Source organism: Vigna unguiculata, chromosome 10 (genome assembly GCF_004118075.2).
Source record: "Vigna unguiculata cultivar IT97K-499-35 chromosome 10, ASM411807v1, whole genome shotgun sequence".
NCBI classification, from domain to species: Eukaryota; Viridiplantae; Streptophyta; class Magnoliopsida; order Fabales; family Fabaceae; genus Vigna; species Vigna unguiculata.
In genome coordinates, this window is record NC_040288.1 from 30,540,156 (window position 1) to 30,566,801 (window position 26,646).

Genomic DNA, 26,646 nt, shown 5'->3' on the forward strand with positions numbered 1-26,646 from the left:
TTTAAAATGATTAAAAAATAAAGGCACTCATTAAAGATAATTAATATGTATTAAATCATACAAAAGTTTATAAATTGTGATATGAAGTAAAATATAACCTAATAATTATTAATGTCATTTTATTTTATTTAAAGAAAAAAAAATATCCATAACTATCATAAAATTATGTTTAATATTTTATCTGATGCTCACCGATCAAAGTTAAAAAATAATTAAATAATAAAACAACTACATTTTAATGTTGCTAAAAATTAAAATATAATTAAACATAAAAAAAATTAAATTAACATAAAAACCAACCAAAAATAGTGTTAACCATTTAAAATGTTTAAAAAAAAACAATTAAAGTATTAATTTGAGACTTCATTGAATTTTCTTTCTCTAACTTCTCGATAACATTTTGCAATATTTCTCTTAGTTTAACAAAATCTTTTGTATTAAAGAAATAAACAATATTTCAATATCAGAAATTATTACTTATAAATATATAAAACTAGTAATATGTTAGAGATGTATTTTTTCTTGCTTTTTAGTATAGACCTTAAAAATTTCAAAAGATATTATTATCTTTATGAAATCTATTATATACATTTATATTATTTCAACTAATGAAACTAGTGTAAACACATACGTTATCATGTTTGTGTGTACACATTTTTTAAATATAAATAATATTATATTAGTAATAGATTATGATATTGTCATGTTATTAAGTTAATATATAAAATAAATTTATATTTATTAAAAAAATAAATGAACGTAAAAAATAAATGTTGGTCAATAAAAGAAGAGAGGAAATAAACAATGTTACAGACAACATATAAAAATAATGATTAATTTTTAAAAGTTTAAGAAATAATTATATCGTAAAATGTGAATATAAAAGAAGAAATTCTCTTCGCAAATAGTAATAGATTAATTATTCTTATTTTTAATGATGGATTCACATTAACTATTTTCTTAATTAAGGAAACTAAAAATTTACATTAATTATTCCTTAATTAAGAAAACAGTTAGCCTTATCTTTTATTATATTATTGGGCTGCATTGGAAAAACGCCACGCAAGCACACGCACTCTCATCTGAACATCGTGCAGTTTCTTCACTAATCTAGCCTTTGACCCTTACAACACCCATTTCATTGAACCTTCCCACTCTGTTATAAATATTCCTAAATTCCTGCGCCAACATCATTGGACCGACGATTCTCTTTCTCTTCCCAAAAACCATTCAACTCTTCACTTCTCCCGAAGCTCATTTCCGTACCAAACATGCCCTCATCCCTATCTCATCCTTCACCCTTTTCACCATTCTCTTTCACCCAATCCCTCCTCCAATGAAAACAAAAACGTTCAACAACTATTTTACCTCACAACTCCCACATTGCTTAGAAACCTAAACGAAAGGCACTTTATATAGCGAATTTTGTGGTCTTTGGAAGCTTGTTTCTCGACGACCATGCAGTTCAGGCTAGGCAAGCGCGTTTTCCGTGTCGCCACATGGCTCTTCCGTCGGGTTCGGTTCAGAACCCGACCCAACAGATATTATCGTCTCGGATCCACCTCTCCTACGCGCAGTCACAATCATAATCCCATGGCGAAGCTTCTTACATGGGGGACAAAGTTGAAGAGAGGAGCGCAGTCTCTCTGTAAGAAATCCGGGTCGGGTCTCGATTGCGAGAGGGCCCCGGCGGTGCCGAAAGGGCACTTGGCGGTTTACGTGGGGGAGGAAAACGGCGAGTGTCGCCGGGTTTTGGTGCCGGTGATTTACTTCAACCACCCTCTGTTCAGCGGGTTGTTAAGGGAAGCTGAGAAGGAATTCGGGTTCGAGCAACCCGGTGGGATCACGATTCCGTGCCGACTCACCGAGTTTGAACGGGTCAAAACCCGGATCGCGTCCGGGTCGGGTTTACGCGGGAGAACCCGGAGGTTGGGGTGGCGGCTACATTCTTCTTGAGACGACGGGATTTTGGTGAATTGCGAATTTACGATGATGACGATAAAGAGTTATGCTTATTTTTTTTGGCCCTTTTTGTGTTATATTAGGTTGCAGTTATTGTTTTTGGTTTCTTTTGATCGGAATTTCTTGGGGTGGTGTTGTGCTCTGTTGTTTGGGTATTTTTTTATTGGACAGGTTTGAACATAAAATAGAATTAGGGATACCATATGTACAGATTAAACTCTCACCATATCATCTCAAGAATTTTTTTTTCCTTCTGAATTATAACTTAAGGCCTTTGAATTTTGAACTTTTATCATGACCAAACAAACAATTACTAATCGTTGTTGTCTTTAAATTGACAATAACTTTATATTTGGTGGTGCTAAAAAGAAAGTTTTATTCATTAATTTCATTTTATGATCTATATATAGACACGTACATAACTACGGTACTAAGTCCACATTTATCACCTTTTAAGAAGAGGCTCAAGATTGTTGTATCAAATTAATTACAAAGTTCATTAACATAATATAAACAGGGTAACAATTAAAATGTAGATATTCTTTATTAATATAAATTTAGGATTAATTATATTTTTTATTCTTATCTCAATCGTGAATCTGGTTAAGTTCTTATATTTAAGAAATGATAGATGCAATCTTTTTGTCCAACGATGTTAACTATTTTTTAGTATGACAAATGACGAATCACTTTAATTCTTTATAAGATATTGACATGAGAGAAACTTGTGGATGGCTTCTAACATGAATTGTCTTTTGTCACGTTAAAAAATAGTTAATGTTGTTGAACAATAATGACTATATCTATATATTTCTTAAGTACGAAAACCTGACATGATCAAAGTTTGAGATGGAGATGAAAACCACAATCACCCATAAATTTATAGCACATATATGACTTCTTGTTGAAATGAGTAAGAGTATCATTGCCTGTATCAAATGTTGTCAAAGAAATGACTTTAGAGTAAATATAAAGATAATGAGAAAAACAAGAAGATAAAGCAATGATTTTACAAGGATATCTCAACTACTATAAAAACAAAATATTTTATTAAAATTTTTTTTTCAAGTGAGAGGAACTAATAAGTGTCCAACTTAAGTAATTTTAAGATGATTTTGACACTTATCTTGTTTGATTATTGGTAAGTTTCAACTAAACTCATCCCAATTTAGTTTGTTTTGCAAATTACAACATCAGAAGAATTGAATGAAAATACTGCAAAATTGGACAAAATTGTGATTTACGCAGTTGAGCAGCAAAATTGAGGTTGGACCACAAAGAGCAAATCCCTTAGAAGAGGAAACCTCAAACACTAAACCTACAACTGAGCCATGAAGACTCCTTCCAAGAGAAGTAATCTTAGGAGCTGGGTACGAGAGCATGAGGCTAAGCTACGAAGAAAACTCACATGGAAAGGGAGCCTCTGTTGCTGAGCCACATGAGTGAAGCTGAGCACTACGTTGGACAATTTATAAATATAAAGTTATACCTATAATTTTAGAGAGCTTTTTGGGAGAGATTTTTCTATATTAGTCCAAGGTTTTAAGAAACATTTTAGAGAGCTTTATCAAGGTATCACTTTTTTTTGTCATGTGTTTCTCTTTCTTCTAAATTTTTTTGGATCTTACAAGAATTTCTTAGAATCTTTTGCTCCAAACTTTCTCACTCTTTCTTTCTATATTTTCTCTATTTCTCTCTTCTTTCCTTCTCTCTTTCTCACCTTTTTTAGGTAACTAAGGATTCATAATGTGCATTAATTGCATGATTACATTTGCATTAAATGCACATTATTCCATCTTATATCCTTATCTCTATATCTTCTTATCCTTTCAATCTTTGAAGGTATTTTAGATTTTTATTTTTTAATAATTAACATATATATATATATATATATATATATATATTTAAATTAATTCTATTATTATTTTTATTATTTATTTTCATTAATTCTTTCATTGTTTTACTTATTCATAACGTTTATTAAAAACTATATAATTTCTTTTTGAATATTCAAATTATATCTAGATATAATACAAAACATTGGTAAAGGTACAAGATTTTCAATTTTTATATTTAAAATAAAAATAAAGTAAATAATATAATTTATTAAAAATAGATATTACACACAATCTCTTTCAAACTTTATAAGATACGAAATGCATAATTATACATTTATATTTTCATTTAGATTAACCTTTTCATAATCGTTAATACACTATTTTACACAAATTACTTTTCTATATTAATTTAATTAAAAATTAATATGATTTTGATCTGCCTAGATTCCTTAAGGTTTTAAAAATAAAAAAGTGTTAACTTATATATTTGGACAAACAATTAAATTAAAACATTCAAATAATTTAAACATTTTTCATAGTTTTTAATACATAATCCAATTTACCACAGGGTAGAACCCATAATCATGTGGCCCTTGGCAGCAAACAAGTGAAAGTGAAACCATATAGATTCTCTCATACCTAAAAAGAACAAATTAAGAAAATGATAGTTGACATGTTTGAAGGAGTCATCATACCAAACATAAGCCTATTTTCTTCTCCAATCATTTTGGTTAAGAAATAAAGGTGGAACATGACAATTTTGTATAGATTCTTGGGATCTTAATCCTATAACAATGAATAATACTTTCCTATACCAACTGATTATGAATTATAGATGAATTATTTGGTGCTCAATATTTTTCTAAGTTAGATCTTCATTCCAATACCTCAATTACATTCTAAAGTTAAATGAATCAAATTTTCGAAGGATTGTTCCACATGTCTATCGAGATATTCTTTGATGATATATTTGTGTATAGTCTTTCTTGATCCTCTCATTTACAATATTTAGATGAAGTTTTACAACTATTGAACCAAAATCAAATATTAGCAATTTTTTTTTTCTTGTTCACAAAGGTGAATTAATTACTTCGTCATACAATTTATGGTAAAAGTGTGACTATAGATCAAACCAAGGTATCGATAGTACTTGATTGACCCTTGTCGTCTAATATTAAATAACTTTGTATCTATAAAATACGATATAAAATATTAATCAATCAATTTAATATTTGACAATCATAAATTTATTAAATTTGAAGAGTAATTTTCAATTATTTAATTTATTATATTCTTAACATATATTTTATACCTTAAGCACATATAAGAATACCCGTTCAATCCTTGGTATCAAAACATTACAAGGCATCATATAAACTTGAATGAAGTAAATGCAATATAATTAACCCTTGTTTATATGTATAAGGCGTACTGACAGTATTCTTACATACTTAATAAAACTTAAACTATAGTGTTAATACCTAAAAAAAACTTTGCTTAAGAATTTATTCATGTTAATCTATTAATTATCACATTCTCAACAGCAAAATTTGTATGATAATAAATAACATCAACACTAGATCTAAAAAATAATTTAGGGAGAATTAGAATTTTAAAGAAATAAAAGTTATAATAAATTATATAATATATTTATAAGTTTTTCTTTCATTATTTATTTAAATTTTTTCTCTCAAGAAATAATAGAATGAAAATGTATGAGAAAAGTTATATCTTTTAGAACTGTTTTATTGTATTTTTTTTTCTAATAGTTATTTATTGAATTATTTTTGTAGTTTTATTTTAATCTTATCTCCTAATTGTTAAGTCTAGTTATTTATTGATTTTTTAATCTTATCTCCTAATTTTTAATTTTTAAAGGAACGGGGCTAAAAGGTATGATATTAATATTTATTGTATTTTTAACATATATTTTATTATTTATTAATTTTTATTAAAAGTTCTCAAAAAATAAATGAAAGACTTTTGTAATAAAAAATATATTTAAAAGTGTTGAATAAAAAAAGTGTATTTATTTGATTTCTTTTTATTCTATATTGGATTCGATACGAAAGTAAGAGATTCACCACCACTTGCTGCAGCTAAAAGTCAAAGGATCATGGAGGCCTAAATGGACCAAAAGAAAAATGCCAAATTTACTTTAATTATTTACGCTGTCCATGAAAATGAAGTTTACTTTATTTTTTTTCCTTATAGGCTGGATTATTAATTTAACTTTTTTTTATCAATTTGCTGTTTAATATTTTTAAAACCTAATTTGTTTTTCTCACCGTCTTCCCTAACCTCAAATTAGGATCACTTATTCTTTATTTAAATTTAATTATTTTTAAAATAAAAATATTATCTTATTATTTTATGGTTACCTTTTATTTAAATTTAATTATTTTTTAATTAAATTAATTACTTATAATTATAATTAGTGTAACATCTCATTTTAATAGCTTAATATTACTAAAATAAAACATTTCATTAATAATATTTAGAAGATAGATAAACCAATGTATATTGTAAATTAGTACAGTTTTACAAGGTAAAACTATAGTAATATCCCTTATATACATTCTCAAGCTACTATACTAGGATCCAATTAAAATACTATACTTAACATGATCTAAGTCGCTCATCGCCCAAACAACTTCTCAACATTAAGAGGTGCTCTACACTTGTATCTTTGTCCGCTCACATCAATAAGATGATCATTATAAAAGAAAAACACAACACATATAAACAACAAACAAAAGAGGGTATAACTAGTTTATAAAAGACATGATCATATAATAGTTAAAATTATTACATCATAAAATAACATATTTCAAACATTCATAATAAAAATACCAAACATACAATTACAGACTCTCTAGACTCAATTATCCGATCTATGCATTGACTCAGATATAAGAAGTTGTGCACCTATCATAAAAGTGGATTGTGGCAAAGACCCTGACTCCACTTGGCATAACCAACATAATCAATTTCTTCTGGACATGGTAAGTTACTTATGACATCGCCATATTAGTGGTCTTCCCACCCTTAATCTGCCATAAGAACCTCCTTCTGTTGGTATCGCGCAGCGGAATGTTTAAGCGTTTGTACAAAAACCAAGAGGAGGGTGAATTGGGTTCTTAATAAAAACTGTGCTTTTAATATTTTCCCTTTTAATATCAAAGATCAATTAAAATTCTTTCCTTTATTTTCTAATAAACACAATAAAATAAAGAGAGTAGAGAAGAGAAAATTGCACAAAGTATTTATACTGGTTCGGATCAAAAGACCCTACGTCCAGTTGTTAATCTTTCAAAAACGAGATTAACTAAGTCACTAAAATAAACCAAACTTACAATCAATGATAAGAAAGATTAGGGTTTAGAAGACACCTCCCTTGAAATCCACAAGGGATGAAAACACCTTCCTTGAATCACACAAGGAATGAACACCTCCTTTGAATCCCACAAAGGATGATCGGCTTCTCCTAGCAACAACAACAACACTCAATCACTCAAGATCCCACTTGATGAAAGTTATCGCTCTACCCACACTAGGTTTTTCAAAGCCTTCCCATAGAGAGTTCTCAAGTACTCAGACTTCTCTAACTTCTGTATTTTGATAATGAAAGCCTACCACTCTATTTATAGAAGCCTATTTAGAAATTAGGTTAAGAATATGAAAAGTTAAGTCACAACTGTCATAGATAATCGATTATCACAGAAACTTTTATAAAAATATTTTTCTTGCTGTGATAATCTATTATCAGTCAGGATAATCTATTATCAGTAGGTGATAATCGATTATCAGTAGTGATAATCGATTATTCCAGAGGCTTTTCTCAAAAATCAGTTTTAATTGAGATAATCGATTATCACTAAGAATAATCGATTATTCCAGTGAGTTTTGCAAATAAATAAAATTCTCTTAGTGCTCTACTACATGGGTTTTGCCTTTTGACTATTGACATACTAATTTAACTATTCCAAATAACATACACATATTACAAAACCTAAATAACTAAACCCATAAGTCTTCAATGTATCTCTTGAATCGAAGCATTCTTTTAAGTCTTTAACATTTTTCCATGCATCATCATCAAGTCTTCCATACTTCTTCATAAGTCATCATCATCATCATCAAAACTCCTTATTGGAGGAAGATGTTCATCTTCTTCTTTTTGTCAACACCTTCAACTCTCACCACTTAGGCCACGACACTGTATATGAGTTTATAAACCTAGTAGAGTATAGGATAACTTTTGATCATACATATCCCTAGCAAATGCTTAAAAATCTACTAGTGAGGATTGTATTTCTTCCTTAGAAGCCAAGACTCAAAACAAGGATGAAATTCATCTTTAACCATTTCATTCCATTGGTTCACTCTTGTATTTACAACCTCATCACTTTTCCATAAAACATGATTTCACACAAAGTTCCTCTTACCAAACAATCATACATAGCTCATTCATCATATTCTCATATAATCTTAATTCATCACATTCAATTACAATATCATACATACATACATACATACATACATATATATATATATATATATATATATATATATATATATACACACACACACACACACACACACACACACAAAGTATATCAAAATGGTGAAAATCATTTATCTAACCACAAACTTCAAAACATCCTACCTATCAGACTGAAGAATCACGTGTTTAGGATTAGTTGTCAAAATTTCAGCTCGATCTAACGAAGCAAGAATCTTCATTTTACCGAGAGGACGCAAACTAGAAAAATAGGGTGGTGCTCGATACTAGTGCTTTACGGTCCAAAAGTGGCGCTCAGCCTCCTTAAACCCACTGACTTCTAATGCTTTGCGGTCCAAAAGTGGCGCCCGACGACACCAAGTCAGTGGCATACCACCCGACGACATCGTAACGACGCCCAATAGTGTATCAAAATAATAATTTGGGGAAAATTGATCCTGTGAAATTGACTAATTGGACACCTTTCCTTTAATATTTTTTAATCCAAATGGTTTTAGAGAGTTTAAAATTGATACCCAAGCACTTAAAACACAGATAAAACTTTTTCCCAAATTAAGACCAAACACATATTTAATATCAAATAGTTCAACATACAATTATTCAATTCAACACGCCACATCACAATTAACTACCAAGATGATCAACTCACACAAAAAAAATTCAACAGAAACATAGATTGCCTTACCTATAAAAGACAACTCAAACAACTCTTGAAACACCAAACTACCTCCAACCACACAAGATGCTCTATCTACACAAGAATGACTAGGACCTATCGTTATGATCACTGATCAACAAAGACTCATATAGAAGATTAAAACGACACATGCATGCAAAAAAGCCTCACATGCAACATAAACTAGAAGAAGGCCAAGGAAAAAGAGCTTAAACTTAACCTTACACGAATGGAGAAAATGATCGGTCCAAATTGAAGAGTTCACCGTGAGGATCACTCCTACAGTTCCAAATCTTCAATCACGCAAACAACGAACGAGAACTCCTAAAGAGAAGTCAAAGAACTCTACAAAAGGGTCTCTAGAGAGATGACATGTTTTAAAATAATAAAACTCGTTTATAACAAAACTATTTAAAATAAAATATTTTAATATTAAAATAATCGAATTCCATTATTTTTAAATGACTATCACTTCTAAAATGCTATTTTTATAGTTTTACATTTACGAAGATAAATATGTCATTACAAGTTTGAGATAGACTCTTCATTTTATTCTTCAAGTCTTAGATTCTCTAGTTTTTTGAATCTGAGCTAGTTTTGGATGGAGATGTCGTTTACAACCTATAAAGACATATGATCAAATCAATAATAAAATGAACAATCTTTTATCTCTTGCATAATATTTATTTATATTATTTTAATGAACTTTTATCTGAATGGACTTACATTAATTAAGTCCAACATTTTTAATTATATGATAATCCTTCGTAATTATTAATTAAAATAAATTTATTTAAAGAAAATTCTAGATGGCATCGATATGCACGAGTCAGACCATCTCAATTTCATAATGTACAATAAAAAACACAAATATATAGAAAATAGTATATCTATGATAAAAAATAGACATTTAAAGAAGATAAAAAAGTAGAAACATTTAATTGTAACCCAATAATAAATTTGAAAATGTTATGATAGGAAAACAGAACAAAGACACAAAAAACTAGTAGCTATGTCTTGAACACATTCCTTTTCTGTAACACATGTTTCCTTTTCTTCCCTAAAAATGTTTATGCATAAATTTGTCCAAAGAGAACCTAATTATAATATCATAAATAACTAAAATTGGATTGATAAAAAGCAAGACGTAATGTTTGTGATTTAAGACAAAAAAAAAAAACACAATCAATAGGAGTTATTTCTTTATAAATTAACATGGTAGATAAGAGATTAGTATTAAACAATTACTTAACAGTTTTAATATAAAATTTAAATAAAAATGATATTAATTTATATATCAAAATCTTATATATGATATAAAGCAATAAAACCTAATCGCGTATTTTCCTTATCTCTTGTTTGAATTGAATGATGTAAAGTGAGAAAGTGGAACAAGAAAAAAAAGAATTGAATGAAAAGTGAAATATATTTTATTTATTATTAACATTTTTATTTTATTATAAATATGAGTAAAATATTAAAATTTTTATTTGACACAACGTAAATATTAAATATTTATAACATGATAAATTATATACTATATATTAAATATTTAGTTAGTTCTTTAAACATAATCAATCATATAAGTGTTTTGTGCAAACTTTCTAATTTTTGTTTGGAAGATTAAGAAGTATTTTTTTCTTTTGTTTATTATTTTCTTTTTCTTTTTTTTAATTTGTTCTTTTTCTTTTCACTCCTACCCTAAACTAGTAGAATCAAACATGAATAACTCTAAATATAAAATAGTTTAAAAAATGAAACTAACCCCATTAACAAAACCATCCTTTGAGATCTATGTTGCATTCTAAGTAGGATGAGTGTTCAACTTGAAGATGTGTAGAATGCAATATAAAGTAACAATGAAGCCATCTTATTGGAAGATTAAACAATAGTAGGCACTCTACTTAGAAACTACCAAGACCTCATAGTTAGTGGTAGCAAGTAAGAAAATTCCCAACAACTTAATTAAGGATAAATTTATTATTTCTCTTCTTTTTTATTTAATTCAGCCCATTTATTATTAAAAACATCAACTTTATTCCTTTGATGTCTAATTTACTTAAAGCTACTTTAATTCATAACCATTTATTAATTTCATACTTTTTTGACCACTTTTTTAAAGTCAAATACATAAAAAAAATCAAGTTAGACTTAAATTGAAGAGAGAAAAAAAATGTTTGTCACATTTAGGACAATATATATGGAAATAGCTTAATTGGAAGGATTACAAATTTGAATCCTTTGATGCACATTTGTATGATTAGGTTTTTTCATATTTGTTTGTCCTTATTCTTTTCCACATCACAATCTCTTAATTTAGTTTGGCATATGATTTTTCCACATCAACCACTAACTAGTGGATCTAGTCACCCACACGCATGAATCTGCTTACTATTTCCAAATTTCAAGTAATCGAAATTCTAGATAACTTAGCTTTTTTCAACTAATCACTTCTAAAGTAGAAGTAAATGTCGTCACATAATTAATTCACCCTTTAATCCACACTTTTAAGCCACCCTTAGAGACTAACCAATATATTATTAAGAATCAATATCTTGGAAAATGGATGCAATCTTTTTGAATTTTCAATATGGTCTATCGTTCTTCTTATAAAATTGTCATATTAGAATTTTAAAAGTCTTTTTTTTTTTCATAGACAATACAAAAGTTGTAGTATTCAATTGATTTCTTTTACAACTTATAAGAAAAAAATGTAGAAATTTCAATGAATTATTTCATGTCACTTTTTGTTGGATATTAATACTATCCCTATCAAATAGTTTCACCTAAACCACGAAACTTTCATTAACTATTTTTTTAGTTGCTAGACTTTTTTTTTTTTGTTTTCAATTACATTTATTTTTTCTCTTTGTGTTGAAAGGGATTTAAACATTAATATAAATTACTTTATATCTTAGAAGACTATATAGAGGGGCGTGAACATCCATTTTTTTTTTATATATGTGAATATGTAAATTAGTGGCGTAAATATTTTTTTTTTAATTTTAGTATATTTTATATATTTGATATCTTTAAAATTTTTACAAATCTATTGTAGTATCTCAAAATATTTTTTAAAAATCCAGTTGACAAATGTAATTTTAAATTTGTTTTTTTTAATACATCAATATCAGCTTGAAGATGTTCAACCATAATATAGGAGGACAGAAAGTTATAATCAATTACGTATTAAAAGTTGTATTTATTTTATTTTAGTTTATCTAAACCTTTTAGATTTTTATTATCTTTTGTATGTCTATCATAATTTTAAATGAAGCTGTTCGAATATTTATATTTTTAAATCTTTTATATTTTTACTATATAAATATATTGAAATTTAGTCTATAAATCTTACATATGGTCATTTTTTTTTCATTATCAATAAGTATCATATCGAACATGAAGACCAATATCCCTCAAAAGTTTGTAAACATTAAATAGGTGGACATTTTTTTCTAACTTTTAATTTTTTTTTCATACTAAAAAATAAGGGATTGAACTCTAACCATTATGGTAAAGTGACGTAAAGACTCGTTTTCTGCCTTAATATAAGTGTATGATCATTAATTACAATGATAACTATATTTAATGTATGTTAGACTTTAATTTATTTAATTATGTGTTTGAAATTTTGTGAGTAGTGGTAGATATTATTTGAGGGTGAGAATACCAGTTATGGACGGTATGATTATTAAATGGAACTGGACTTGGTTTGGACTTTAATAGAAAAGAGATAGGATGATGAGAAGGGTGAGGTTTATTAAAAAGTTGGGCTGCAAATAGGAATTCACCAAAGAGCATGGCAAATCCATAACTCTTCATTTTTTTCCCTTAACTCTTCTACTTTCTCTCAAAATCCATATACCCAAATTTCCTCCCCTGGCTTTGAGAAGATTTCATTCCTTTCTCTAGCTCCTATAAGAGCACAAGAACATACTTTTGATGAAACTGGGCAAACTTCTTTTTTTATTTCCTTCCCAAAAATTTCAATTTCATTCTTTTATTTGGATTCATGTATGTAATAATTATATATATATATATATATATATTTATTGTGGATATTATTTATTTATTTATTTTATTTAAGATAACCAAAAGAAACATGAGTTTCCTATTAATTTCACAAGACTTTATTTTCATGTCGAAAATATTCTCTTAAAATGTCAATTCAGTATATTGTCTAAAATAGGAGCAATTACACTAAAGTTTATGTACACGTAAAATATTATACCTAACATGTTATAACTACGATCTTTCAGACCGGCTCATTTAATGTTTTGTTGTGACTTTAGTATTTTTCTTTTATTACAACTCGCATTATATGGTAGGAAATTAGTATTGTAATTATCCTTCAAGAAAATTGAAACAATGACCAAGTCATAAGTTATGAACAAGAAGAAACTTCACACTATGACTAATCCGCAGCTCCCATTCCACCATAACCAAATATGTTCTTCACTCCTAAGCAAATCATGAGATCGCAAAAGAGAGATAATCTCCTATACAAGTTTCTATTACAAATTCTATACTACAAAAAAATGTTGGAAGTCCACGTTGAAAGATAAGTCCAATTCATAATATTTAAGTGGGTGCAAACCTCGCTTTACAAGAATATTGAATTAGGTGTAAAGTCTACATTGATCAAAGATAAAGTCAATTCACAATATTTAAGTAGATGCAAATCTCACATTGCAAGTTGATTTTGTAAGGTTGAATTAGGTTTAAAGTTCACTTCATAATATGATATCAGATTCATGAGTTAGAGTTAACATGAGAGTGGGTTGAAAGTCTCACATTAACTAGAAATAAGGCCAATTCATAATATATAAATGGATGCAAACCATATCTTATAAGCCATTTTTGTAAGATTAGAAACATGTAAAGAACATAACAATTACTATGTTGCAACTCCGTTGGAGAACCCTTTTCTATTTATGTGCATCATATAAAGAGAACATAAGCTAACTTTTCACTTAAGAATTATGATATTGTGAGACAAAAATAAAATTGGACTAGATTTTGTGGATCTTCTTCACCAACGAATTCAATAGGACAAACACTCACAACCTAGGCAAGAGTGACAATTCACTTCCCTTTCCATCTTTAATAATCACAATCACAAATCCTAATTTCATAGTGGCTAGTTGGACACATATCAAAGATTTTGCTCCTAAGACAATGAAATTTAAGTTTAATCCAATCTTATAAAACCAATTTAGCAAGGTGAAAAGAGCGTGAAAATTGAAAAGAGTGTGATAAAGGATGACGATAAGTTTAACAAACTCGATCTAATACCATATTAAAAAATGATTTTGATACTATCTTATGGTAGTGAAGTTTAAATTAACTTAATCTTAAAAAATTGGTTAATAAGGTAAAATTTATCCCAACTTAAATATTGTAAATTGATCTTATTTATAAATCTCAAAATCAATTTAAACTTGAAGGTTACTCGTTTCCAAAATCTTGGACAATCCGATGATTCTCAAGTTGGATGTCACATAGTATCTTAGTATTTACAAAGAAACAATTCAAATAAAAGGATGATGATAAGGACATGAACGAAAACAAGAGACAATTTCTAATGGGGTTTCCTTTTACACAACATTCTGGTTGGTGTTTCACTGTTCAAAATGTTCAATTCTGCTACATATTCGGTTTGTGGTGATGTGAAATGATAAAGCACAAATGCATCCTTTGCATCATAAAGGACGAAAAGTAAATGACAGTTCCACTAATTTCAAGAATTAAGATTCAAACAATTCTCTATTTTTGTATTCACATGAGCATATCATAATGATCCCACATCATTAGATTCTCAAGAGAGCAAGAAAAACCACGCAAGTTATCTCATTCTTTAAGAAAATTACAAAAATATTTTATACAAAAAGTGAATAGGCAAGTAAATTGAGAAAATATGAAATTATAAAGAGATAAAGAGAACTTAATTAACAAACAGTAAACAACGATACCAACTATCCAATTATTGCCATAAAATTGGCTTATTATTGATGTCTTTCTTTTTCTCAAGATCTTGAGTACCTTCTAACATATGGTATGACTCATCTGTGTCAATGCCTCAATGGGGATTTTATAGTTTGAAGAGAAAGTGTAGAGAATATATTCATTTATTATCTAAAGATAATATCTGAAAGTTCTCATTGTAATTCATAATTCAACAACATATGTGGTATGCCATGAATCATAGAGGACTTCTTTATGTACTATTTTTGGATGTCAGAGATCAGAAGTGATAAGTAAGTTGATATTATATTCAAGAGATTAATCTTCTTGGTCTTTTAACTTTTTTTTCCGTGAAGATCGGAGTTGGTCGATATTTAAAATTTTTGATTTAATTTATTTTCTTAACTTTAGAAATATATAGATTTAGTCTTTTTAACGTCAAATAAACTTAACAAAAGTTGGTTAGAATGATTAAATCTATATATTTCTAAAAATGAATGACTAAATTGAATTAAAATTTTAAAAATAAATTAATTCTAATTTTGACCAAAAAAAACATACTTAATCAAGGAAAGTGATTTTAAGAGCATATTTTATCTTCAATATGATGTTGTAAAATAAAGAACAGTAATACCGGTTTATAAAGTTCATGTAAAGTAAAAGTGAATGAGTATTTAAATATAGCATTAATTAACATCATAAGTTGGAAAAGGCATCACGTGAGAAACGACCAAAAAAGCAGTCATCACTTCACTTTGAAATTGTGATAACCATGAAAGAAAGTTAAGTTTGCATTGAGAGTGTAAACAAGGAAAAAAAAATGTTCATAACCCTTCAACTAGACTCAACTCATAGAATCATTATAGCTTTGAAACTCTCATATCTGCTATTTCTCCTTTCTTCAATTCCTAATGCCTTAGGCTACACTAGCAGAGCTCACATCTTCATTTATGCTGGGTGCTCTCAAGAAAAATACCAACCAAACACACCCTTTGAAGCGAACCTCAATTCCTTCTTGTCTTCAGTTTCTGGTTCATCTTCTGAGAATTCCTACAACAGCTTTGCTATTGGAAATGGAAGCTCATCACCAGCAGAGGGATCCATATACGGGTTATACCAGTGCAGGAGTGATTTGAGGCCAAATGAATGCTCAAAATGTGTTAAAAGTTGTGTTGACCAGATAGGGTTGGTGTGTCCCTTGGCACTAGGGGCATCTCTGCAACTTGAAGGGTGTTATATCAGATATGAGCATGGTGATTTCCTTGGAAAACCTGACACGAGCCTTTGGTACAAGAAGTGTAGTAAAGCGGTGACAAGTGATGCTGAGTTCTTGAGGCGTAGGGATGATGTTCTTTCTGATTTGCAAGCAGTGAATGGATTTGGAGTGAGTAGTTCTGGTTTTGCTGAAGGGTTTGCACTGTGTTTGGGAGATTTGAGTGTGGCTGATTGCTCCTCGTGCCTTCAAGCAGCAGTGGGAAAGCTTAGGAGCATTTGTGGTTCAGCAGCATCAGCTGATGTGTTCTTGGCTCAATGTTATGCTCGCTACTGGGAAGCTGGCTACTATGATCAAGCAGGTTCGTTTCATTTCTTATATTCTTATGTTTTCATTTCAAAATAGGACAATATTTTTATGCAGAAAAGTGTTTTATGCTTGATATTGGAAAATGCACACTGCAATTCCTGTGTTCTTTAACTTTTATTACTTTTGGTTAAATCTATGAAAACACTTGTTATGTTATTCTCTATCTGTGCTTGTTAGAGTATCGGTTCACTAGAGAACCTTACATTTCTTCCTATACCTTCTTCTTTTTTCTTAGTGTCATAGTTTGACAGAAAGCTGAGTTTGTGTATTAATTAAAGATGAGATGACATGGAATCCAATGACAAAAATCTTTTGATCTCAAATACTTTTTAAAGTTTTACACTCCTTACTTCTCATTTTATTCTATCTATGATGTAATATTCTCTAAAACATTAAAAAATAATAAATACATTAGTGAATAGACAGTTTTAATTAAAGTATTCTTACATATAATGATTTGTAATTATTGCATATTTAAATAATAGTTATGACATATCTTTTAATAAACTCGCGTAATGCACCCATAATTGTAGAATTTCTCCCATGTATTCAGCTCATAGCATAAAAGGATTTAATTTATTGTAAATATTTATTTGGGATGATATTGAAATAAAACTATACTATTACTTTGCAAATATAAATGAAAGTGAATTTGAAAAATTATAAAAAAAAAAATATATAAACACACATAGACTGAATAGAGGGAGTACACACCTCCCTTCTCATACATAAGAAGAAAAAAACATTGAATTCACGTATGTTAAAGAAAATATATTCAAATGAATTAAATTTAACTAATATCTTAATTCTTTTCTTAAAATGTTTTTCTTGTAAAATGAAAAAATAAATAGTGTAATAGTGTAACTTTAGAGTATTTTAGAAAGAAAGAAATTTAAGAAAAATATTTAAGGAAAAATGTGATTTTTTTCTTATAAATGAAAAAAAAGGATGTGATAATTTTGAAAAATCTTCATGCATAGTTACCAATGATTTTGATTATTGTTTTGGTGCAACTTTATGTTTTTGTGTAGAATCTTCTAATGAGGATGACCAAGTGGGAAAATCAGTTGCCATTATGGTGGGAGTGCTTGCTGGTTTAGCCATTATTGTTGTCCTTCTCTCAATCTGCAGAAGAGCATTTGGTATATCACTTTAATTTCTTAATCTTCTATAATGCTTATAATAATGAAGCTTTCATTTTTTTTTTCATTATAAATTTTCTGTAGAAATATTACTAGAGAAGGATTCAATTAAAAAATAAATATAAGCTGAAAAATCTAATTAAAAAACTATCAAATAATGTAGGTTTTAGAGTAACTTCTTCAAAAATTGAATATTCCAGATATGTTCAATATTTTATAGACTAATAAACACATATTTTCTTAATAATATTGCAGGTTAAAAAATGTGGAGATGGAGAACTCAGAAAAAGGACGAAGGGGTGTAATCATTTCAAAATGTATGCAAATGGTTGATTAAAATTATTTTATGGAAGTGCTTTTTCCACTTTTGTGTTATTGTTATTAATAAATTAGGTTTTTTTTTTCTTCTTCTTTTATAAGGTGGATGTAATCTTCTGGTTCATAAAGTGGATCTCTCATCACCTTCAAGAAAAGGCTGCAAAATCACTTGATCTTGTGATCTCAGAACAAAATGGGATCATTCTTTTTGATAAAATAAACTTATTTATTGCTTATCTGCTATAGTGTGCATTTATTTCTTAATTGTTAATCAAATGTTCTTCTTAAGAGGAAGAGGGAAATGTAGATTTTGTTTGTTTTTTCAATTTACTTCCCTATAAAAGAGGGAAAAACTCCTCACAAACAGGAAAGGTCAAATTGTTGCACTATATTATGTGTTATAATAGTATTATTTAAGTATTTTAGATATTTTTTGTTCGTTAAATTATTTTTAGTTTTTATTTTTTTGTAATTGTGCAATTTTACTTTTGTGTTCAATACAATTTGTTATGTGATATTATGACATCTCATTTAAATAGAATAATTTCACTAAATAGAAACACCACTTAATTATAATAATGAAAGAGCAATCAGATGAGCATCATAAACCAAGAATGCACTACTACAGTCATCCATAAAGGTACTTGAAATACTAAAGCATACCAAAGATAATGCCAGGAACTTAACATAAAAGCTAATAGTAAAAGAGTTTGCAAAAGGGGGTTGTCACTAAGACAACTATTACAAAAGGTCCCATAGCCATGAAACTGCTCCTGAGAGCCACCAAGAACAGGATACTCTAAGCTGCACCGCTGATACCACCAGACCCACCTTGAACATTTCTCTCATCTGCTCCCACCAAAAGGTGATCATCGCAAAAGGAAAATAAGATAAGCACAAACACGAAATAAAAGGATAAGCTAGTGTAAAATCATTTGAACATATTATCGCAACAAGTACTTAAGGCAGTTCCAAGTATAAAGCACAGTTGGCACAAGCAATCATGATATAGCACACAAGCAAGACCCTATGACTCAATTATCCGGATAAATATATTAAGATCGGATTCACCGGACGCTTACACTTGTGGTGGCCTCTACTGCTCTACAGAGCCATTGCTAATGGGTTTCACCCTACCACACACAAGGTTAGCCTTTAAGCGTCTAAGGCCATTATCCTACCAGAGACGAGGGCCTCCCACTACTCTCACCACTTGGATCAATTTGCTCTACATGAGACTCACTGACCCCTTAGAGTTTCGAGATGTGATCCTTACTTGAATCCTTATCCTAATATATACACTACACACCACCATGAGATCTCCCCACGAGACTCATGGAATTACGCCTATCTCACACCACATTCATGTTCCTCATACCATAACCACCACTTGTTATCTCAACATCCAATTCTCATGCAAGTTCTCAACCAACAAAGCAAAAATCCATGTGTTACTCATGCTAACATACCCATCACAGTTCAAAGAACCAAGTAATTCACGTTTTGTCACATACTTTAAGCTTTAAAGGGAATAGTTCAAACAATAATCACCCAAACCAAAGCTGAACAGAGAACCAAGCACCCATGCGCTAGTTCTCGCTCAAGTAACGAGTCCTCGCCTAGATGAGAGAAGTTGTCTCGCTCAGGCGACAGACTCTTGCTTAGGCGAGCCTGCAACATAGGGTCCTGGAAGATTTCAGAGCTCTCGCTTAGGCGAGGCTGTCTCGCCTGAGCGAGCTGGCCTGTCGCTCAAACACGCAGCCCCTTACTTGGGCGAGTGCTCGAGGTAGAACCCTAGGCGAGACTCTGGTATTCTCGCCTAGGCGAGACGAGCTCGCTTGGGCAAGAATATCAGTTCTCCCCCACTGTTCCATGCATGCAACATCAGAAACACTCCAACAATTAACACAGTTTAGTCCTGTACACACACAAACAGTCTTCTAATCAATTTTATGCATAAAACAGCAGTGGAACAAGCAACAGACTCAAAAGAAGCAAAAAAAGGAAAAACCTAACTTCCCTTACCTTGCTTAGGTGTTATCAAATGCAACAGTCCCACAACTGAAAGTACCACAACTCAAAGAACTATACTAGAGAGCTGAAACATGAAGACCCGTACAAAACGAGGTTAGGAGATTGAACCCTAACTTGACCAACGTGCTCAAACAGTGAGAAAAAGGGGAAGAAACAAACCAAAAACTCTAAGGCTCAACTTACCTGGAAATAGAATGGGTTTCGTTAGCTCGAAGACGGACGAACTTTGTGCCCTAACAGAACACCTTGCAAGAGACAAGAGGGGGAGAGGAAGGAGCTGTTTCTGAAAAGGAGACAAGAGGAGAGTGAGTGAGCTTGGAGGGATATTGGGGGTCCCTTACTAGACTGGCCTTGAGTCTACGAAAGGCCAGGCCCAACAAGTTATAAGCCAAAAAAAGGGGACTTACACATATTGGCTTAAATGGGGTAATAAGTTTGAGATATAGAATTGGTTTTAAGTTTGAGATTGATTTTAGTTGAAATTGTTACACCTAGATATGTAATTGTTAAATTATTTAAACTTTTTTCACTTTTAATTCTAAATTTATTTCAAATTTTAATAATATATTTAAATAGGTTAATTTTAATTATATAATTTATTGACGTTTTAAAAATAATATATTCAAATAAGTTGTTAGTCAAACCTAATACGTTTTTTACTCAATCTTAACCTTTATAATAAGAAGTTCCTTTATAATAAAAATTTTCATCTTTAATGAGATTTTGATGATCTAATTGCATTCTCAAAAGATAATAAATATTTGTGTATTAAATTATAAAATAATAATATAGAGATTAGAGAAAAAAAACCATTTCAATATCCAATTATAATAAATTATTCTAAATCAAGTATGTATATTAACAAATTCTTCTTAACATGTTTTTTGATTGGGTAATGATATTTGTTCATAACAAATTCTTAGACAGCACAATAAATATTTTATTTTGAAAGGCAATAATTCCTCTTAAATTATATTAATTCCAGAATACATTATTTTTTACTTTTTGACATAAAATTTATGGTATAAAACATTTATCATGAATAAAAAATAAATTTTCTTATTTTGCTTATTATTTATATATTTTATTATCATTTATTATTGTTTGTATTCATATATATATATATATATATAATTTAAAGTTAATTATTATATCTAAAAAAATTATAACTTTTAATTACAAAAAATATAAATATTTTCATTATTATTGCTTTTATACCCAACTCTAACTTTAATTTAAAATTTAAAATATAAGTAATTTGATAGATGAATGAATATTAAGAATGTAGACAAAAATTTTAAAATAACATAATCCAATTGTAATAAGGTATTTCAAATCAAGAATGTATTAAGAAAATATTATTAGCGTAAAATCCTAGAAAATAGTGTTTTAAAGAGAGTGAGACTCGATTATTTTAATATTAAAATATTTTAGTATAGATAGAATTGTTATAAATGGGTTTTATTATCTTAAAACACATCATGTTTTTATAAACCACTTTTCTAAAATTTTTTGACTTCTCCTTAATTTCGTGTTTGAATGAAGCATTTCAACAATATTGAAATGTATTGTATTTGAATTGCTTACAATTAATTTTCCTTCATTTTCTAAATTACTTGTTTGGATAAAGAAATTAAAATACTTTACATTTCAATTTCTTGTTTGGATAAAATAATTGAATTTCTTGTGAGATAAAATTTCATTTTAAAAATATTTATTTTAGGCTTAATTATATTTTGAGTTCATAAAAAATTTGGAAACGGGCTCGACGACCTAGATGGGTCAGGACGACCAGGTGACTCAGTCGGGACGGGAAATCCAGACGGGCTAGGTTGGGTCGGCTTAACGATCTAGAAGAGTCTGATCAGCTTGACGATCCATACGGGCTTGTCATGCCCGTCAAGTTCGTCGACCCAACCTGACCCAACCCGTCTAGGTCGTTGGCCTGGCTTGGACCTACTAGATCACGGGGCTCGCCCGACCCATCTGGATTGTCGGGCTTGTTTGTATCAGGCACACCTGGCAAATCTGTGTCGTTGGGTCGGCCCGACCTGGCAAGGTTGTCGGGCTGGTCAGTATCGCCCTGGTCATTGGGCCGGTTGGGCCCGTCTAGGTTGTCGGGTTGGTCAGGCCTGACTAGGTCATCGGGTCAGTTAGGCTTGTCGGGTCAACGGTTTGGTCGGATCGTTGGACCTACCTGACATGTCTGGGTCGTCAGGCTCGCCAAATCCATGTGGGTTGCCAGGTTCGCCCATCCTGCTTGGGCCATCAGACCCACTGACCTATTTGAGTTGTCAAGCCCGCCTGACCCGTATATGTAATCAGGTCACCCCGATCAGTTTGATACGTTTGGAGTGTCTGGCCAGCCCAACCTGTCATGGTTGTGGGTTTGCTAGGTCCGTTTTGGGTTGAGTCCAATGTGTGAGGTCGAGAGAGAAGAATTTCAAATTCCACCTTTTTTTAGGGTATTCGAATTCCTTCTAATTTACCTAATTGAAATACTTCAAAAAAAATGCATGTATTTTAAATGTTTTTTTAATTTTTCTATCCAAACAAAACATTTCATTACAAAGAATTTCAAATTCTCCAAAAAAATGAATCACCCTCCTGAATTGCCTAATCCAAACACACTATAAAGGTTATCCTCCTTTGTTTGCTTGATCGAAGACCTCCTAAGATCGTAGGAGTGATCCTCACGATGAGCTCTTCAATTTGGATCGATTAGTTACTTCGTTCGCTTAAGTTAACTTTTAGCCATTTTTCTTGGTATTCTTTTGTTTTTGTTACATGTGAGGCTTTTCTTCTTGCATGTGAGGTTTTCATCTTCTATATGAGTCTTTGATGATCAATGATCATAATCATAACTATATGTCCTAATTGTTCTTTCCTGTGATGTTTTTATGTGTATCTAGAGCATCATGTGGAGTTAGAAATTTTTTGGTGTTCTTATAGTTGTTTGGGCTTGTGAAGCCACTTTGTCAAATTAAGGAAGCTAGGTTTCTGTTGAATTGATCATCTTGATAGGTAATTGTGACGTGGTGTGTTAAATTGATGAGTTGTATGTTGAACTGTTTGATATTTGATTTGTATTTGGTATTAATTTGGGAAAAGTTTGGATATTTGTTTTGAGTGATTGAGTATTTTTGAACTCTCTAAAACCAGTTGGAATAAAAAACACTAAAAGGAAAGGTGTCCAATTAGTCAATTACACATGATCAATTTTCCCCCGGATTGTTGTTTCTGAAACACCGCTAGACATGGTTACAATGTTGTCGGGTGCTAGGCCACTAACTTGGTGTCACTTGGCACTAGAAGTCAGTGGGTTCTAGGGGCTAGGCATCTGACGCTACTTTTTCAACGCTGGGCATGACCTTGTTTTTCTAGTCTTCGTCCTCTAGGTAAAATGAAGATTCTCGCTTTGTTAATTGTTTAATCGAGTTGAAATTTTGACAACTGATCTGAAACACATGATTCTTCACTTTGACCGATGGGATCTTTGTTTTGAAGTTTGTGGTTATAGAAATGATTTTCACCGTTTTGATGTACTATATGTGTAGTGCCATTTGCCCTATTTTTCCTCTTTCTCATGTTTGGCATTTTTGAATGTTCTGTGATTAATGCTAAGCATGCTTTATGGCTTTTATTATTATAATTTAAGGTGAAAATGTTATTGAGGGTATATAAGATGATAATTGGTATGAAATGTTGTGTGAGCATGTGAAGTTATGATGTTTAAGGAATTTTAAGGAGAGTTTCTTGGTAGTGATAACTATAGTGGTAATGTTAGTGTATGCCTTGATATGGGAGAATGATATGGGAAGAGGTATCATGAACTCTAATAATCATTCATATTCAAGTAGAGTATAATGAGTTATGTGGTGAGAGTAATAAGATATCTTAGTCTTGAGACATATTGGGCCCTAAGCATGAACGAGATTACCATGTGTGTGGTTGGATGATGACCCCTTGTGGTTAGACTTTACCAACCATCACAGGTGCACACCTCTTGTGTACCTTATATCAAAGGCATGAATCCAAATAATTAAGTTTAGTGTTAACTCCTTGTTTGATTATAGACATGGATATGTTTTATACCATGTTGTAGGTTTTTTACATGATTTAAATATATTTGTGAATAATTCTTTTGTACATTAGCTTACCCTTTGTGTGTTTTGTATCTTTTTTTGTTGCTCGTCTCTTCTTTTGCTATAATCACCTATTTGGTAGAAATAGATGAAGTTGCAAATTTAGAGGCACATATGAAGGATGAGGAGCCATCAGTTATGATAGTGGAAGGTTTCAGAGAGTTGTAGAATGTGGTTAGTTGGTGTATAGAGTTTTGTTGGTTTTTAGTTGGTTTGTATAAATGATACATTTTTATAGTGCTATCTTTTGTAAGACTATATTAATATACTTTGTATACTGAATTACCTGTTTTGAATATTGTAATGAAATGTCTTACTTTATTAGTTTTAAGATGTTAAAATTGGATGTTATACTTAGCATGTTGTTTAATTGAGAATTGATACTCATTAATAACAAATCTTAGATATGGAATTGATTTTAGTTGGAATTTTACACCTAAATATGGAATTGTTAAACGTTTTCATTATTTAAATGTATTTTCACTTTTAATTCTAATATTCATTTAAAAACTTTAATAATAGATTTAAATAGGTTGATTTTTAATTATATAATGTATTGATGTTTTAAAGTAATATATTCATATAGGTTGCTTGTCAAACCAAAATGTTTTTTAGGCTTAAACATAACCTTTATAATAAAAAGACCCACCTTTAATGGGATTTTGATGGTCTAATCTTTTTGCACTCAAGGGATAACAAATATTTGTGTATTAAATTAGAAAAAAAAATTATAGCAAAGAAACACGTTTAAATATCAAAAGGATACATCCAGGACCGGATTATAGAAGGGGCATGATAGCCATGGTTCCTGAAATTTTTTAAATTAAATGTAACATATATTGCGAATTAAAAAAAATTAATTATGTGTTTTTTATATTTTTATAATATATAATAAAATATAAAATATAAAATCAAATATAATAAAAAATAAAATATTTTTTAAAATATTTTTATTTTCTCTCCCATTGTCTTGTTTTAATTTTTCATTTATTCTCTTTCATTTTTTAAGCAAAAAAGATGATTGTTTTTTGTCTAACTTGATAGTAAAATCTTAGTTTAATAATTAACATTATTTTTTATCTGATAAGTCTTAAGTATATTATTTTTAGGTTTAATTATGCATTTGGTCTCTATTTTTGTAGCAAAATCTTAATTTGGTCCTTCTATTTTTTTTTATCTCAATTTTGTCCTTGTTTTGGGAAATTAAATCTTAATTTAGTCCTTTCCGTTAGTGGTACAATAACAACATTAAATGGGGCACCACATGTCAGTTCCTGAATTTTTTGAATTTTTATTTATTTATTATTTATTTTTTTGATTTTTTTTTAAAAAATAAAAAATTTGTCACGTGTTAAGTTGTTGTCGTGCCATGTGGCAATGACATAATGATTTGACAGTTATAATGCCACATGTTAATATTATGCCAAGTGTCATTTTCTCATTCTCAAGTTAGTCCCTGTATTCTAATTTTTGTTTCAATTTAGTCCATATTTTTGTAAAAATAATGAATTTCACCCCTCTTCAAATTGAAACAAAAATTAATTTTTATATAAATATTATACGAATATTTTTATTACATTTGATATTTTTATTCAAATTGATATTTTTATTATATATTTTTAACATAACTAAGTTTATTTAAATTTATGTTGCACATTCAACTTTACTTAAAATTGTTTTCAGATTTTAAATTTATATGTTTTTATTGTTACATGAACTAGTTAAAATTATTTTTGAAATTTTTATAATTGTTATTTTTACACCAATTCAAACATTTGTGTACAAATTATTGAACTTTACACATTTTAAAAATATACAATTATTTGAAATATAAATTCAAATAAAAAATATTAAAGTATGATGTAATAAAATCTCAATATAATTTATGATTTTTTTCTATTAACATTATTTTCTATTAACAACTTTAAAACAATTTTAGATAAAGTTCAATGTAAATTATTAATTAAATAAACTTAATTTTGTTAAAAATATTTACTTAAAATATCAATTTTGATAGAAATATTTGTGTACATTTATATAGAAATTAAATTTGATTTCAATTTGGAGAAGGAAAAAATTTGTCAATTTTTACAAAAATTGGAACTAAATTGAGACAAAAATTAAAATAAAAGGACCGAATTGAGAACGTGAAAATGAAACCTAACATATAATATAAGTGACAGGTGTCATTGTCACTGTCACATCACTCTGTCACTACCACGTGGCACGATGACAACTTGACACGTGACAATTTTTTAAAAAAAAAATTCAAAAATCAAAAATAAAAAAAATAAAAAAAAGTCATAAAATCCAAGATTTGGCACATGGCACTCCCTTTAATCGTGTTACTGTACCACTAACGGAAGGAACCAAATTGAGACAAAAAAAATAGAGGGACCAAATTGAAATTTTGTTACAGAAATGGAGACCAAAGGCATAATTAAACCTTATTTTTATGAA

At 29.5% G+C, this 26,646-nt stretch overlaps 2 protein-coding genes across 3 annotated transcripts; both read left to right on the top strand.

The window, feature by feature from the left end:
* Positions 1-1,164: 1,164 nt before the first annotated feature.
* Positions 1,165-2,248, top strand: LOC114166190 (auxin-responsive protein SAUR36-like). The gene has a single exon (XM_028050873.1). The coding sequence runs from the start codon at positions 1,459-1,461 to the stop codon at positions 1,954-1,956; it is 498 nt and encodes a 165-aa protein (XP_027906674.1). The 5' UTR covers positions 1,165-1,458; the 3' UTR covers positions 1,957-2,248.
* Positions 2,249-15,697: 13,449 nt separating this feature from the next.
* LOC114166560 (plasmodesmata-located protein 8-like) lies at positions 15,698-18,378 on the top strand. 2 transcript variants are annotated; one of them, XM_028051309.1, is made up of 4 exons: positions 15,699-16,539; positions 17,579-17,689; positions 17,945-18,006; positions 18,110-18,201. In XM_028051309.1, exons 1-3 carry the CDS (start codon positions 15,786-15,788, stop codon positions 17,947-17,949), a joined length of 870 nt encoding a protein of 289 aa, XP_027907110.1. In that variant the 5' UTR covers positions 15,699-15,785; the 3' UTR covers positions 17,950-18,006; positions 18,110-18,201. The 2 variants fall into 2 exon arrangements, with proteins under 2 accessions (XP_027907108.1, XP_027907110.1); XM_028051307.1 differs by lacking the exon at positions 17,945-18,006 and having other exon boundaries at positions 15,698-16,539; positions 18,110-18,378.
* Positions 18,379-26,646: the final 8,268 nt, after the last annotated feature.